Source organism: Podarcis gaigeae (assembly GCF_964106915.1).
Source record: "Podarcis gaigeae genome assembly, chromosome: 13".
In the NCBI taxonomy this organism is placed as follows: Eukaryota; Metazoa; Chordata; class Lepidosauria; order Squamata; family Lacertidae; genus Podarcis; species Podarcis gaigeae.
The window spans coordinates 26,474,339-26,489,460 of NC_139689.1; the positions used below are offsets into that span (position 1 = coordinate 26,474,339).

General features: G+C 39.2%; 3 protein-coding genes across 3 annotated transcripts; all 3 read right to left on the reverse strand.

Moving 5' to 3' along the window:
• Positions 1–2,241: 2,241 nt before the first annotated feature.
• Positions 2,242–3,237, reverse strand: LOC310829599 (olfactory receptor 6F1-like; the record flags this gene model as incomplete). The annotated part of the gene is made up of 1 exon (XM_083708301.1): positions 2,242–3,237. One exon carries the CDS (start codon positions 3,235–3,237, stop codon positions 2,242–2,244), a length of 996 nt encoding a protein of 331 aa, XP_083564427.1.
• Positions 3,238–7,129: 3,892 nt separating this feature from the next.
• LOC310830545 (olfactory receptor 2AP1-like) lies at positions 7,130–8,095 on the reverse strand (the record flags this gene model as incomplete). The annotated part of the gene is made up of 1 exon (XM_083710326.1): positions 7,130–8,095. One exon carries the CDS (start codon positions 8,093–8,095, stop codon positions 7,130–7,132), a length of 966 nt encoding a protein of 321 aa, XP_083566452.1.
• A 5,746-nt stretch (positions 8,096–13,841) lies between these two features.
• LOC310830546 (olfactory receptor 2AP1-like) lies at positions 13,842–14,807 on the reverse strand (the record flags this gene model as incomplete). Its single annotated transcript, XM_083710327.1, has 1 exon — positions 13,842–14,807. One exon carries the CDS (start codon positions 14,805–14,807, stop codon positions 13,842–13,844), a length of 966 nt encoding a protein of 321 aa, XP_083566453.1.
• Between the last annotated feature and the right edge of the window lie 315 nt (positions 14,808–15,122).

Below are 15,122 nucleotides of genomic sequence, written 5' to 3' on the forward strand. Positions count from 1 at the left end.
CTATTTTTAGAGTCAAATCTCTGACACATTTACAGTGTAATCCAATCCAGTATATATCTACTCTTAAGTAAATCACTTTGAATTCAATGTAAATTTGTGCAACAGTCAGTAGAGCTTCTAATCCAAAGACAAATCCAGCACAATCTGAGCCTGTAGGTGGATGGGAGGGGCTGCATAAAGCTTTCTGGGAAGTATATTCCTTAGTTTCTGAGAGCTACAGGTTTGTTTGTTTTTTGAAAAAGCTGAAATCCTGTGCTCACTAACTTGGGGTAAGTCTCCCTGCAGTTAGCGAAACATACTATTGAAGAAACTTATAGAGGATTTTCCTGGAAAAGTTTCATGTGCTCCTTACCTTAAAGCCAGAATTCACCAGATTCCAGATGAATTTTGAGTTTTCCTCTGATTTACCCAAAATTGTAGATCATGGAAATAATTGCACAAGTATCGTTATTTCCACAGGCATCAACTTAATGTATGTCCTGCTAGTAACAGTCCTACATCCAGTATGTTTCAATATATATCTGGAAGATTTTGTGGCCATCTAGTGCTGCTTTGAAAATGTGGATTATGGATATGTGGATATGGGTTAGCTACTGCTGAATATCATCAATCTATAGCTTAAGTTAATATTCACATCTATCCATCTGCTTCTAAAATCTCAAAGGAGAATGAACACAGAGGAGACACCTGACTCATGAGGGAAATTATTAGTGTCAAAGCTTTTTCCTGGCAAATCACTGATGGATTTGTTGAGATCAAAGAAACTCCCAGTTCTCTAGAAATGAGGAGCAACATAAAAAAATTGTTTTGTGAATAGCAGACTCCCTCTTCACCTTGTCCCCTTGGGTGGGTGGGGCACCCTGTGCACCTGCCCCAGGCAGTGGGACCTTACACTCCACCACTGCTGTGAACACAATTTATTTAAGCTAAATTTGCTTGAGCTCATTTTCCCCCCATCAAATTTGTTTAAGCTTTGTTTAAGATTGATTAAAACATACAATATGAAGGGGTTTTTTTATAACAGGAAGCATAAGTGTATTGGTTCAAGACAGGAAATGGGGAGTAGCGGTCAGTCACATATGCAAGTCTGGTCTGTCTAAGAAGGATGATAAAAAATAGAAAAATGATTTTTTTTATTTCCATGTTGAATTGGGCTAAGGAGGATCAACTATGGTGCCTGTTCTATTGTCTCTGAAACCAGCAAAAATGGATGCAAAAATGTGTTCAGGAGTGAAAATATTTGCCACATATACACAGACTCTTACACACAAAGCCCTTCTCTTCAGATAATCCATGCAGGTAATAGAAGGGGGGTTCATACCACTGTACTACCTTTTCACTCAGAAAATGATGAGATGACCAGAGAGATAGTGATTTTCATGTTCATCAGCCCCACCCGCCCCAGCACTGTGAAAAGGAATGAACGAAACATTCAGTTTTTGTTTCTCTCAGTCTCTCATTTTTCCATTCTTAACTCCAGTGGCCAAAGAAGTTTGTATTTTAAAAGCAGAACAAATAATATGTACTCATGAAAATGCTTAAGAATTGTAGTGTCTCTCTCTCTCTAAATAAACACATTTTTGCATGCAATCTTCTCTGACATAACATATTTTTGCAAAGCACTTTCCCCTAATATAACAAACATTTCCATCTTAATTTTACTAGTGTATGTCTTTTGTACACATTACTTGCTGAAAGGCCTGCATTGCAAAATTTGGAGATGTGCTGATTTTGAAAGACAGCTACTTTTTTAAATGTTGCAGTTAGGAGTATATGTTGCATTTGGGGAGGACCATAGTTCAGTGGTTGTATGCAGGAAATCCCAAGTTCAGTTCCTGGCATCTGCTCGTAAGTCTTGCAGAGAGTCCTGCCTGAAATTATGGAGAGCTGCCATCAGTCAGTATTGGCAACACAGTGGAACAATGGGCTGACAACATATGATTCAGATTCCTCTTTTCTTTTTAGGTAGTTTTATGATTCACTGAGAGAGTTGTTGTAAATCACAACCAGAAGGATAAACCACACGAATAAACCAAAGAATTATTTCTATTATCCTTTCTCTTGATGCTGGACTCAATACCAATATGAAGCTAAGCTATATAATTCATACAAGGTCGAACTCCTGCTCTGATAAAGAAGTCATCGGCAAAATATGTTAATTAATCAGAATCAGTCCCAGTAAAACATTGACATCATAAAGCCAATAGCAGCAGTGGTCTCCTCCACATTTTTACCAGTAATTTAGTGAGCTCTCTGAAGCAGCTTGAAAGTTTTCTTTGCTGCATCTTTTACTTCTTTGTTCCTCAGACTGTACACAAGGGGATTGACCAGAGGGGTGAGCATAGTGTATAACAAAGATAATAGTTTCTTCAGGTCAATCAAGGAACTCATGTTTGGTAAGACATATACTATCATCAGGGAGCCATAGAAGCAAGCAACCACAGTCAAGTGAGAGGAGCATGTAGAGAATGCCTTTTGTTTACCAATGGTGGATGGGATTCTTAAAATGCTTTTGATGATGCACACATAAGATGACACAGTTATTAGAAGAGGAGGTAGTGTGGCTAAAGAGGAGACAATGAAGGCTGTCTGTTCAACCAAATCTGTCTCATTGCAGGAAAGTCTTACCATGGGGGTGAAATCACAGAAAAAATGATTGATTTTGTTGGGCCCACAGAATCTTAGCTGAGATACCAAATATATTAGGACACTAATACCCAATGATCCACTGACCCATGATCCAACAATAAGCATGATGCAAATTCTTCCATTCATGAGCATTACATAATGCAGTGGCTTGCAAATTGCTAAATACCGATCATATGACATCACTGCTAGGAAGTAACATTCTGTTCCTGCAAGACACCCAAAGAAATACAGCTGTGCAAAGCATCCATGAACAGAAATGGTTCTGTCTCCAGTCAGAAAACTGACCAGCATCCTCGGCATGATGGCTGAGCTATAGCAAGTCTCCAGGCAGGAGAGATTTCCCAGGAAGAAATACATGGGTGTGTGGAGGTGCTGATTATTCACCACTAATAGAATAATGAGGATATTTCCAGCCATGGTCACAAGGTAGATAGGTAGAAACAACACAGAAAATAAAACCTGCAGATCTTCATTATTAAAGTCCAAGAGGATGAATGTCATAGGCTCTGTTTGATTTCCATATTCCTCAGTGCTCTTCATTGACATCTGGGGGGGGAAAACAGACAATACTGAGAAAAACATTGACATGTATATATGGTTTTGTCAATCAGAAGTCACTGGAACTCAGTTCTGGCCCCTCTCAGGTAGGCACCATTGCCATTATAAGAGAGCAAGGGAGACATTCATGGTGAGCTCTGGCACCTCTTTTTCTAGAACAAATAGCACTGTGTATAACAGAGGGTTCACATTAAGTGAAACACAAATTGAATTACAATGGTAATGGCTAGGGCTGTGCAAAGGATTGGACTGAGATTTAAATCCTGAGCTAAATATGACCTATTTGGAGAGATCCAGGCTTGGGGAAACTGTGGATCCCTTTGTCCTGGTCTGTCAGGGAATGGAGTTTCAGGCAGGAAAGAGAGACTGTCATGAGGTAGAAAAAGGAGAAAGAGCAAAAACCCCATTTGGCAGCTACATTTTTGACAGCAAATGTATCTGTGTGAGGTATCTTCCTGCTTGGCCTCTCCTCCGTCCTGCCCTCTAAAGTGGCATAGCACAGGATCAAACTCTCTCTGTTATGAGCTCTTAACCAGGAAATTCTTTACCTCGCACAGTGCTGATCACTAGGTTTTTTGTGAGATGCTTGCCTTGCTTGTAGGGAAGCTGCTTGTGAAGGAACAGCACCATACATGATTGGCTCCTCCTGCTTAATAGCTGGGAAGTGGGAGAATATGATCCTTCACAGTGCTGGTGCTTTCATTCCCAACTGCATTTTTAAGCTGTATGTTGACTTTTTGTTAAATGCAGCAGGTAAGTAGTTTCCAGGTTGACCCAAGGCAAATTGGCTCTGTCTGGGAGCCAAAGATTGCAGCTGATTGGACATATTTAGGTTCATGGTGAAAGAGTTGCCTGGGCTTCTTAAATTAAAACCTGAACAGCAGGGTGTGAGAATTCAGGCAGGAAGGAGAGGCAGGCATGAGAAAGGAGGAGGACGAAGCATAAAATGGAGGGACCTACTGGGCAGCTGCATCTTCAAGGGACAAGGTACGGGTGCAGGTGGATGCCTTTCTTTCCCAACCCCTAACTTTTCCTACCAGGCCTCTACATCTTGCTGAACCTTGAAGCAGCACTGCACAGAATTGGATCATCTCATTTAACAACTCTCAGCCAGGAAATCTGGAAGCTGTTCAGTACTGGTTGCTTTTCTTTTATGAGCAGTTTCCCTTCCATACAGGGAATCTGCTCACAAAGGAGCATAATTAGATCCCCTTGCTTAAAAACTGGTAAGTGGGGCGGATCTGATCCTGCACAGTTCTGGTACACCCTTTCCCAACCATATATTTAAACTCTATGTGTCTTGTATGTTAAAATATGAGATAATATTAAAATATTTTAACTATGCCTCCCAGGGGCCAAATATTAGAGCCACATGGTAAATACTCCCAGCTATTTGTTTGCTTTCATTTCTCAGAGCTATTTTGAAGGGAGGGAAGCTGAAATCCTATATTGGCTTAACTGAGAGTAAGCACCAGTGAAATTAGTTGAATTTACTATTCATGAGACACATTATAGGATTGCGCTTAAATAGTTGACTGTGCTCCTTACCTTAAAGCCAGAACAAACCGGATTCTTGAAGAATTATGGGTTTCCCCCTCTGCATTACACCAAAATGTGTCTCACGGAAAAAATTGCACAAGCATCATTTCTGCACGACCAGCACATGTCAGATGTTGAATGTATGTCTTGTTAGCAACTGTTCTGCATCTAGCAGTTTCAAGTATACATCTGGAGGATTTCCCTGAAGTCTTGAAAATCTGATGCTACACTGAAAATTTTGATGCATCTCTTCTTGATATTTGTCAGCTCTTGCAAGATGCAACCATTCTATAGTTTATGTAAGCATCCAAATCTATTAATCTGCTTGCAAAATCTCAATGGGAAATCAACACAGAAAAGTCAATGCCTAAATCATAAGGGAAATTAGTGGTTCTCCTAACACTATATCCATAACTTCCTTCCTTGCAAATCCCTGATGGATTTGTTTAACTCAAGGGAACCCTGTGATATCTTAAGCTCAAGGACAGTTTAGAAATCCATAAATAAGCATGCTACAAAAAATTAATAATGTTAGATATCATAATTTATAAAAACCTTTCTGGGTTATCCAAAGCTGAGATTCTGTATTCTGACTAAGTGATATCTGCCCATTTCATTCTCCATAATATAAATTGGAATACTGGTTTATATGATATGAATGAGCCTTCTAGGCTAGCATAGTAAGACTTCCAGGGCTGCACCATGTTCATACAGGACCACTATTCAGCATGCCAATTAGAAATTTCATTCTCTCTACATTAGGACTAGTTTATGTCTAGTAGTGTTGGTTTTTCTTTGTAGTCTTATTGATTTTATTTCCATGCTTTTTACTTGATTACTAGTTAGTTTGGTCTTTGCCATGGCAAAAAGAAAGGCGCCAAATTAGAGGATAGATGAAATACTACATTGTAAAGTCACATGGCCACTGGCTGGCTAAATATGGACATACAACTTTGTTCCATTTGAGTCTTTGTGCCAGGGATTGGCTGGATGAGGAAGAGCTAAGTAAGGGAGTTAGGAGAGCAGAAAGTGAGAGAAACTCAGTGACCCATACGGCAGACAAATGGAACAGTTATCAAGAAGTGTCTCAGCACAAAACAGTACAGAGGCAGAGTAGGAGGGACAGCTTTGTTTCACATTACTCCTACTTGATTCTTAAAGAAAACTGACCAGCATCCTTGGCATGATGGTTGAGCTGTAGCATGTCTCCAGCCAGCATATGATTCCTTGAAAGAAATACATGGGTGTGTGAAAATACTGATCAAGGATTACCAGAATAATAATAAAGATGTTTCCAGTCATGGTTGTAAGTTAGATATGTAGAAACAATATAGAAAACAAAACCCAAATATCTTCATTATTCAACTATAAGAATGAAATTTATGGGCTTTGATTGATTTTGCTGTTTCTCATTGCTTTTCAGTTGCATCTAAATAAATCATACAGAATCTAGAAAAAAATAGACTTGAATATATGATGCTGAAGTCACTTTGGAAGGTAATATCAAGGACATATAAAATGATTGTAGTTTGCATATGATACATTTTAGAGATACATGCAAAAATATGCTTTGATACTTTTAGCACTACTTTTTTCTGTCAGGAAAAAGAATGGGAGATGATGGATAGATAGATGATGATAGATGATAGATAGATAGATATAGATAGATAGATAGATAGATAGATAGATGATAGATAGATGAAAGATAGATAGATGATAGATAGATAGACAGATAGATAGATAGATAGATGATAGATAGATAGATAGATAGATAGATAGATAGATAGATAGATAGATAGATAGATGATAGATAGATATAGATAGAAATGAATAGCTCTCCACCACAAGAATGGGTTTCAAAGCTTTACTGGACACAGCCTTATAATATTTACAAAAAAAAATAACAAAATACAAAGTAACACATAGCTCTTTAACAGCAAGCAATGTGGTCCCATCTTCTTTTAAGTCCTTCATACAGTTCCCAAAAGTTTCCTTTTTCTAGTGCCAGATAGATCCTGAGCAACTTGCTTCAATCAGCATCAGAGCTTAGCCACTTATGCCTAATGCAAACTTTTCTTGTAAAATGTTTTCAAACACAATGCCTACAAAAACTGCATTTTATGCGTATTAAACTTACACCTTAAACCATTTTTTACAGTGAAGACAATATAGTAGCATACTAAAAACTGAGAGAAAATAAAAACAACTCAGACTTGGATTGGTTACAGAGCAACCAATTGAATGATCTTCTGATAATTCAAGTCAACAGCAACTTTACTAATCCAAGCAACAGTACTGAATCAGGGTGATACAGGGAGGGGATTGGCATCCACAATGTCCAAACAGCAGTTGCACCAGTGCTTATTTCTGGTATTCTCCGATATCAATGAATACAAGAACAAAACCCAAATTGGCACAATGCTTTTCTAAGAATATCCTTTACATCTTTGTTCCTTAGGCTGTATATGAAGGGATTAGCCATTGGAGTTAGAATTGTGTACAAGAAGGAGAAAACCTTATTTAGATCTTTGAATTTACCACTTGTTGGTAAGATGTAGACAAACGTTAAAGATCCATAGAAAACCGAAACTACAGTGAGATGAGAAGAGCAAGTGGAAAAGGCCTTTTGCCTCCCAGTCATAGATGGGATTTTTAGGATTGTACTGATGATAAAAATGTAAGATGTTACAGTTATGAGAAATGTGGGTAGAATTCCGATGGATGATGTTATGAATGCTGCAGTTTCAATAACCCGGGTATCACTGCAAGACAGTCTTACTACAGGTGTGAAATCACAAAAGAAATGGTCAATTTGATATTGACTGCAGAAAGTGAGCTGGGTCAACAAAGATGTTAAGATGGTTATAAGCAGCGATCCAATTAACCAGGATACTGAAACCAGCAGGATGCATGTTCTGTTGTCCATAAGCGTGACATAATGCAATGGTCTACATATGGCTAGGTAGCGATCATATGACATCACTGCCAAGAGGTAACATTCAGTAGCTCCCATGGTGGAAAATATATGCATCTGTAGGATGCAGCCCACAAAAGAAATGGTCTTGTCTCCTGTAAGAAAACTGTTCAGCATTCTTGGTAAGATAGTCGAGGTGTAGCATATCTCCACGAAGGACAAATTGGACAGAAAGAAATACATGGGAGTGTGAAGGTGCTGCTCAGCCATGACAAGTGCAACTATGAGGAGATTACCAGACAGAGTCACAACATAGATGACTAGAAATAACAAAAAGAGGAGTATATTCAAGTTCTCAACATTCCTAAATCCAAGGAGAATGATTTCGGTGATACCTGTTACGTTTTGCCATTCTGAGTTTTTCAAATGCTGCATCTATAGATAGGAAGTAATATACTGAGTAATTAAAAAAAATTGGTTTCCACACCCATCCCCACACAAGAATTAAGCAACCATCACACATACACCATTGTGCCATATACACGTCTTTTTGAGCAGGGCCATTTTAAAGCAGCACTTGCATTGGTTTTGCTGCATCTCTTGACAAGTTGCTATGTAATATGTTTGTTCACTTCTCATGGGTTGCAGAAAATCTGCAGAAAATTCTTGACTCAGAAGAAGGGCACTTTCAAACTGCCATTATTTGGGGGTGGGATTCAATCACTGACTGGCAAATTCAGGGTGCAAAAGTAAAAAAGAAAGAAATGGCTTGTGCTGTTGTGCAACATATCTGGCTCCCCACAAATCCAAAATAAGGGGAACTGCTCTTAATTGTGTGGAATGACAATTGCAACATTGTGTAACTTCCCTGATGCTGTCTGCCCTCTCTGCAAACTTTGTGCAAAGCAATCAAGATGACTCTTGATTCTAAGTCATCTAGAAGCAACTTGACATGTGGAAACAGGTGTGCATTTCATAGCAAATATAGATAAGTTGGATGGGTTTAAGGTGTAAAACAGGCATAGGCAAACTCCAGCCCTCCAGATGTTTTGGAACTACAATTCCCATCACCCCTGACCATTGGTCTTGTTAGCCAGGGATGATGGAAATTGTAGTTCCAAAACATCTGGGGGGTCAGAGTTTGCCTATGCCTGGTGTAAAAGACAAAGGAGGTGTCTGCAATGTAAGGAAGATTCATGATAGAAGTTTTGAGCCAATGTTAGTCTAAATGTTTTGGCTGCTGATTATTATCCCCTCCTTTTTAAAAAAAAACCATAGCCTCGGTTCCTTTAAACTAGAAATCTAACCTGCAGTGTGGTGAAAAGAGCAGGCAGATAGTAGCTTTTGCCATGGATAAGATTTTCAGGTCTGTGCTGCTGTCGAAAATAAAAGGTATGACATTTTCAATAAAAATTGACAGAATTCCTGTGGCTGGTGCTGTAGTTTCAATTACCCAAGTGTAATGGCAAGGATATTTCACCATGTGTGCAAAACTGCAAAATAGATGGTTTTATATTGGCTGCAGAAAGGGAGTCATGTCTTTTACAACTAACAAATAATATACTGAGTCAAGGACTCTTAAGGAATTAGTCAACAGCAGTCCAAAACATAAATGTTCATGTCAGATATTGTATCCATATTTTGAACAATGTTGTATGACATTTTTTTAAGAATGCATAATTGAGTTCCCTTCTCATAAGCAGCGAAAAACATAATAGAATCAAAACAAGAATTATGAAACCATGATATTCATGGGAGAACATGGGGTGCATTGCAGGGAAGAGCAGTAATAATGGGGACAGCTGGATTTCAGGAGAACATGCCAAACATTGCTGCTCTTCTCATTAAAGATTGTTCCCATTGAGGAATCTTCAATAAGATCCTAAATGAGTCAAAAATCTCTGGAAGGAGTAGAATTTTAAAAAATCTACTTTAAGCAATGTACCTAAAATCTGAGTGTACCTGCTTTTTCACATCCATTTCTAGAAGGTTCTTTCTTTCATGATGTTTGTAAGTCCAGGTGATGTCTTTCTGGCTTGCCCATTGATATCTCCAAACTATTAAGAAGAAGGCTACGAAACACTGAATATATTCATTTGTATTTATATTTGTATCTGCACAGTCTCACAGACACATTCTCTTTCATATTCCAGGTTAATTGCATTATTATTTTATTCTCAGTGGGGAAAGCCAAGCAGAACACAAAGGCCCCCAAGAGCCATTGTTGATTGCAAATGAAATTTCTATTCAAGGGAGACTATTGGTCAGGTAGGAGAGAGAGGCAGAGCATAAACACTGAGGATGAAAGAATGAACAGATATCATCTTATTATTTCTCTCACATATTTAAAATGGCAGCCCTCCAGCCAAGAGAACCAATGTTATCATAATATAACTATGCCTAATTTTCACAGAAATATAAAATAACATGGTAGACCTATTTCTGGACTGTATGCCCTCAGACTTCAGGTGAGGGCTCACATGACTGTTTAAGCCAAATATCACCTGCTATCTATATTCATGAAGGGTGGGATATAAACATTATTAATAGAAATGTCCATCTATAGATAAAGATACATTCTCTGAGCACAGAAATTTAATTAAGAATGAGCCAAAACATATCCAACCCAATTAGTTTCCACCTTTGTACGTGGCAAAAATGGCACACCCATTTTGGACTTTTTGTTCAGGGATTAGAAATAAGCTTCTAGAACACCATCTTGGCTTCCCAGTGGCACTGATGATAGTGCTCCTCACAGTTGTTAATGACTAATGCTTTTCCATGGGATGTTGCTATATGGTGTGTAGTAATGCTCGTCCCCAACCTCTTGCCCCTCCCTTCTCCTGTCTCTGCTCTCCGGCCAGACCAGGACGCCCAGGACAGGGTTGGCGGACGAGCATACGTTTTTGCAAAACATAACAAACAAAACCCGGTAGGGCTGCCACCACTCCCTCTGATCCAGGGGATCCAGAATCACAACCCAGGGAGAAGGCCGTGACCCATTAGCCCGGCTGTCCCCTTCTCTACAAGCTGTATCCACAGACTTGCAGGCAGAAGTTCTACGGTATAGCGTAACCAAGCGTAAGGCTAGGACTTAGCTATTCCCTTTTGGGAAGGCACACAACTAAAACAGTTTCATCTTTAAAATGTTTATTTTAAAATGACATAAGAAACATGCTAAAATAGCAGGCACATCTTTTAGAACGTTACAGGTAAGAAAACAACAAAGCTACATAGACTAACTAAGATTACATACTTACAACTCTAACACAAAGATAGGATAGTTGTTGTTCTTTAAGCCTCTGCAAGTAGAAGACGATCGAAGATCTCCATTTCAAAAGATGAATAGCGGCCTATTAAGCTGGAACCATAGAGCCGGGCATCTTTGCGATTTGCAGGGCAAAGGCAGAGAGGCCAAGAGCAGAGGATTCTCTGATCTTTTATTTCCAATTCGCAACCAGCGTCGTAACTTTCAAGCCAATCATAAACTCAAATTATTTTTTGAATGCACCAATGATCGGCTTGCTAGTCTATCAATTTACCTCTTGACGGCTGGGCCAATTTGGAATTCAAACTTTTAAATCAAAGGGTTTCCTCCCTTCCGCCAGAGACACATTCCCAGGCAATTCAAGGGCAGATAACAACACTGGGAGGGGGGATGTTTACATCATTGAACTCAGGTGTTAGATCCTTCATTAATCAAGACATCCTGGGTTCTAATAAACCTTTCAGCTGAGGAGTCAGTTGTCTAGAATTTTAAAGATACACAATTCCTTTCCCAGGGTCCTTGTGGCTGACGAAACTCCCACAAGGCCTCACTCTCTTTTGCTTGGCCAAAGAATAATTTTCTAAATATTCCTACTTTACTACATGGTGAATGCCATTGTTCGGAGGTGGCTCTTTCTGTGAGGGGTTCTGCAGCATTTGGAAGTTGTGGTTCGAGGACCCGACCCCGCGAAGTGAAATGAAGACACAAGGACACGTGATATAAGGTTAATGGGCTAGAAAAGGCCACAACTTTATTGATTACAGCAATGAAAAGGTATTGGCTTAGGCATTGGATCGAAACAAGTGGGTTTATTCACCAGTAGGTGGAGCCAGTTGATGCTGATCCAACTATAGGCTCACCTCCTGCTGTCACCGAGGGTCGTGCCATGGCCTCCCGCCAAGCAGGCATCGGACAGAATACACGACCGCCAGATTCCTTTAACGGAATACCCCTAAACATTGAAGGCATAGGCGATGGCCACACCTAGCACTTCGACACACCACAACACATTATTCCAATGCCTAACCTACCCACCAATACCACAAAAAGTTGTGACGATTGCTACGAGGTAGGCGAAAAAACCAAAAAGCCTAATGCCAAATGGAAAAACTCCTACCAGGCCCCCCGGACAACCAGGGCGACCAACCTAAGGTCCATAGCAAGGCCAATGACCTAGGCCCTAACTAAAAGGGAGTGGAGGGTGGGTGACTCGCCACGGGACGACGATGAGGAATGAGGCCAGGGAGAGGCTAGTGCTGCAGCAAAAGGCTGCTGAACACGCCCCCTCTGTGGCACCTGGTTGGATGGCCACAGGAGGGGGCGTGAGCACCAGCCAGGTGAGCTGGAGGCAGGGGGCAAATGCCCCCCTGCTGGGCGGTGCTCGGGCTCCCGCCCACAACCACTCCCCTCTCTTTCAGGGAGGAGAGTCTTTGCAAGAAGCCCAAATAAATATAGTGGTGCAAAGCATCCATTGATAGAAATGGTTCTGCCTCCAGTCAGAAAAGTGACCAGTATCTTTGGCATGAGAGTTGAGTTATAGCAAGTCTCCAGACAGGAGAGTTTTCCCAGAAAGAAATACATGAGTGTGTGAAGATACTGATCAAGAATCACTAGAATAAAAATGAGGATGTTTCCAGCTATGGTTATATAGCTGGAAACAATATAGAAAATAAAACTCACATATCTTCATTATTAAAGTACAAGAGGATGAATGTTATGGACTCTGTTTTATTTCCTTGTTTCTTATTGCTTTTCAGTTGGATCTAAATAAATCAGATGATATCTAGAAAAAATAAAGACTTGAATATTTGATGCTGAAATCACTGTAATTCATAGGGTAATATAAATGACATATAAAAAGATTTTTGTTTCCAAGTAACCCATTTTAAAGAGACATACAAAATTAAGCTTTTATACTTTCAGCAGTTCTCATTTTAATACGATGCCTTAAGTCCCATCAGGAAAAAAGACAGGGTATAAATAAATAAATAAATAAATAATAGAATAATAGCTTTCCACCACAAGAATGAGTTTCAAAGATTTACTGGAAACAGCCTTAAAATATTTACAAAGAAACAATACAAAATACAAAGTAATGCATTGCTCTTTAACAGCAGTTGAGGAGAGTGAAGTCACCTTCAGTCTATTTTAAGCCTATGCTGAGGCCTTACCTAGGTGATCAAAGCTTGTTCCAACACGAATCACATGGTTGCCCTTGGTTTTAGAACAAAACAACTACTGTAGTCCTAAGTGGACAGCATCCAGTCCAGTATTGGAATAAATGTCAAATTGTGATTTTATGGGTATATGATTATTTAAAACCATTCAGTCAATAGTTATCTTGTTTAAAGTATACAATATTGTATAATGCATTTTATACATTTTTTCAATACATTGTGATCATATATAATATACACAATCAGCAAATCAATATACAAGGTTTTTGAGATATATAAAATGTAACAGCACATAGACAGTATCCATTAACAGCAGAATAAGAGTTGAGGCATATTCATCATGGTTTGCATCCATCTAAGAGCAGATCCACACCAAACATTCAAAACGCATCCAAAGTACACTTAAAGCACATGGTTTCTGCCAGAAAATTCTGGGAAATGTATTTGTTAAAAATGCAGAAAATTGTATCTCTGTAAATGGAAAAATGCAGTTCCCAGGGTTCTTTGCGGAAAAACATGTACCTAAAATATATGATATGGGTTGGTCCTTAGTCACAATCATAACAGACCTATTAAAATTGATGGATTTAATTAGTCTTGTCCATGGATTTCAATGTATCTATGACTTAGTTGGATTCAAACCCATTCATGTAATAAAACACACAGACGTAAATAACAGATCTCTGTGACCTTCAATAACAGTTACACCAGTCCTTATTTCTGGGATTCTCTGATCTCAATGAATACAAGAAAAAAACCCAAATTGACACAATGCTTTTCTAAGGGTGTCCTTTACATCTTTGTTCCTTAGGCTGTATATGAAGGGATTGGCCATTGGAGTTAGGATTGTGTACAAGAAGGAGAAAACCTTATTTAGTTCTTTGAATTTACCAGTTGTTGGTAAGATGTAGACAAACATTAAAGATCCATAGAAAACCGAAACAACAGTGAGATGAGAAGAGCAGGTGGAAAAGGCCTTTTGCCTCCCAGTCATAGATGGGATTTTTAGGATTGTACTGATGATAAAAATGTAAGATGTTACAGTTATGAGAAATGTGGGTAGAATTCCAATGGATGATGTTATGAATGCTGCAGTTTCAATAACCCAGGTGTCACTGCAAGACAGTCTTACTAAAGGTGTAAAATCACAAAAGAAATGGTCAATTTGATATTGACTGCAGAAAGTGAGCTGGGTCAACAAAGATGTTAAGATGGTTATAAGCAGCGATCCAATTAACCAGGATACTGAAACCAGCAGGATGCATGTTCTGTTGTCCATAAGCGTGACATAATGCAATGGTCTACATATGGCTAGGTAGCGATCATATGACATCACTGCCAAGAGGTAACATTCAGTAGCTGCCAGGGTGGAAAATATATGCATCTGTAAGATGCAGCCCACAATAGAAATGGTTTTGTCCCCTGTAAGAAAACTGTTCAGCATTCTTGGTAAGATATTTGAGGTGTAGCATATTTCCACAAAGGACAAATTTGACAGAAAGAAATACATGGGAGTGTGAAGGTGCTGCTCAGCCGTGACAAGTGCAACTATGAGGAGATTACCAGACAGAGTCACAATGTAGATGACTAGAAATAACAAGAAGAGAAGTATATTCACATTTTCAACATTCCTAAATCCAAGGAGAAGGAATTCGGTCAAACCTGTTATGTTTTGCCATTCTGAGTTTTTCAAATGCTGCATCTATAGATAGGAAGTAATATACTGAGTAATTGAAAAATTAGGTTCCCCCCCATCCCCACACAAGAATTAAGCAACCATCACTCAGCACACATACCCCAGTGCTTGCATTGGTTTTGCTGCATCTCTTGACAAGTTGCTATGTAATGTGTTTGTTCACTTTTCATGAGCTGCAGAAAATTATTGACTCAGAAGAAGGGCACTTTCAAACTGCCACTATTCAGGAGGAGGTTCAATCACTGACTGGCAAATTAAGGGTGCAAAAGTGAAAAAGAAAATTGGCTTGTGCTGTTGTGCAACAGATCTGCTTCCCTACAA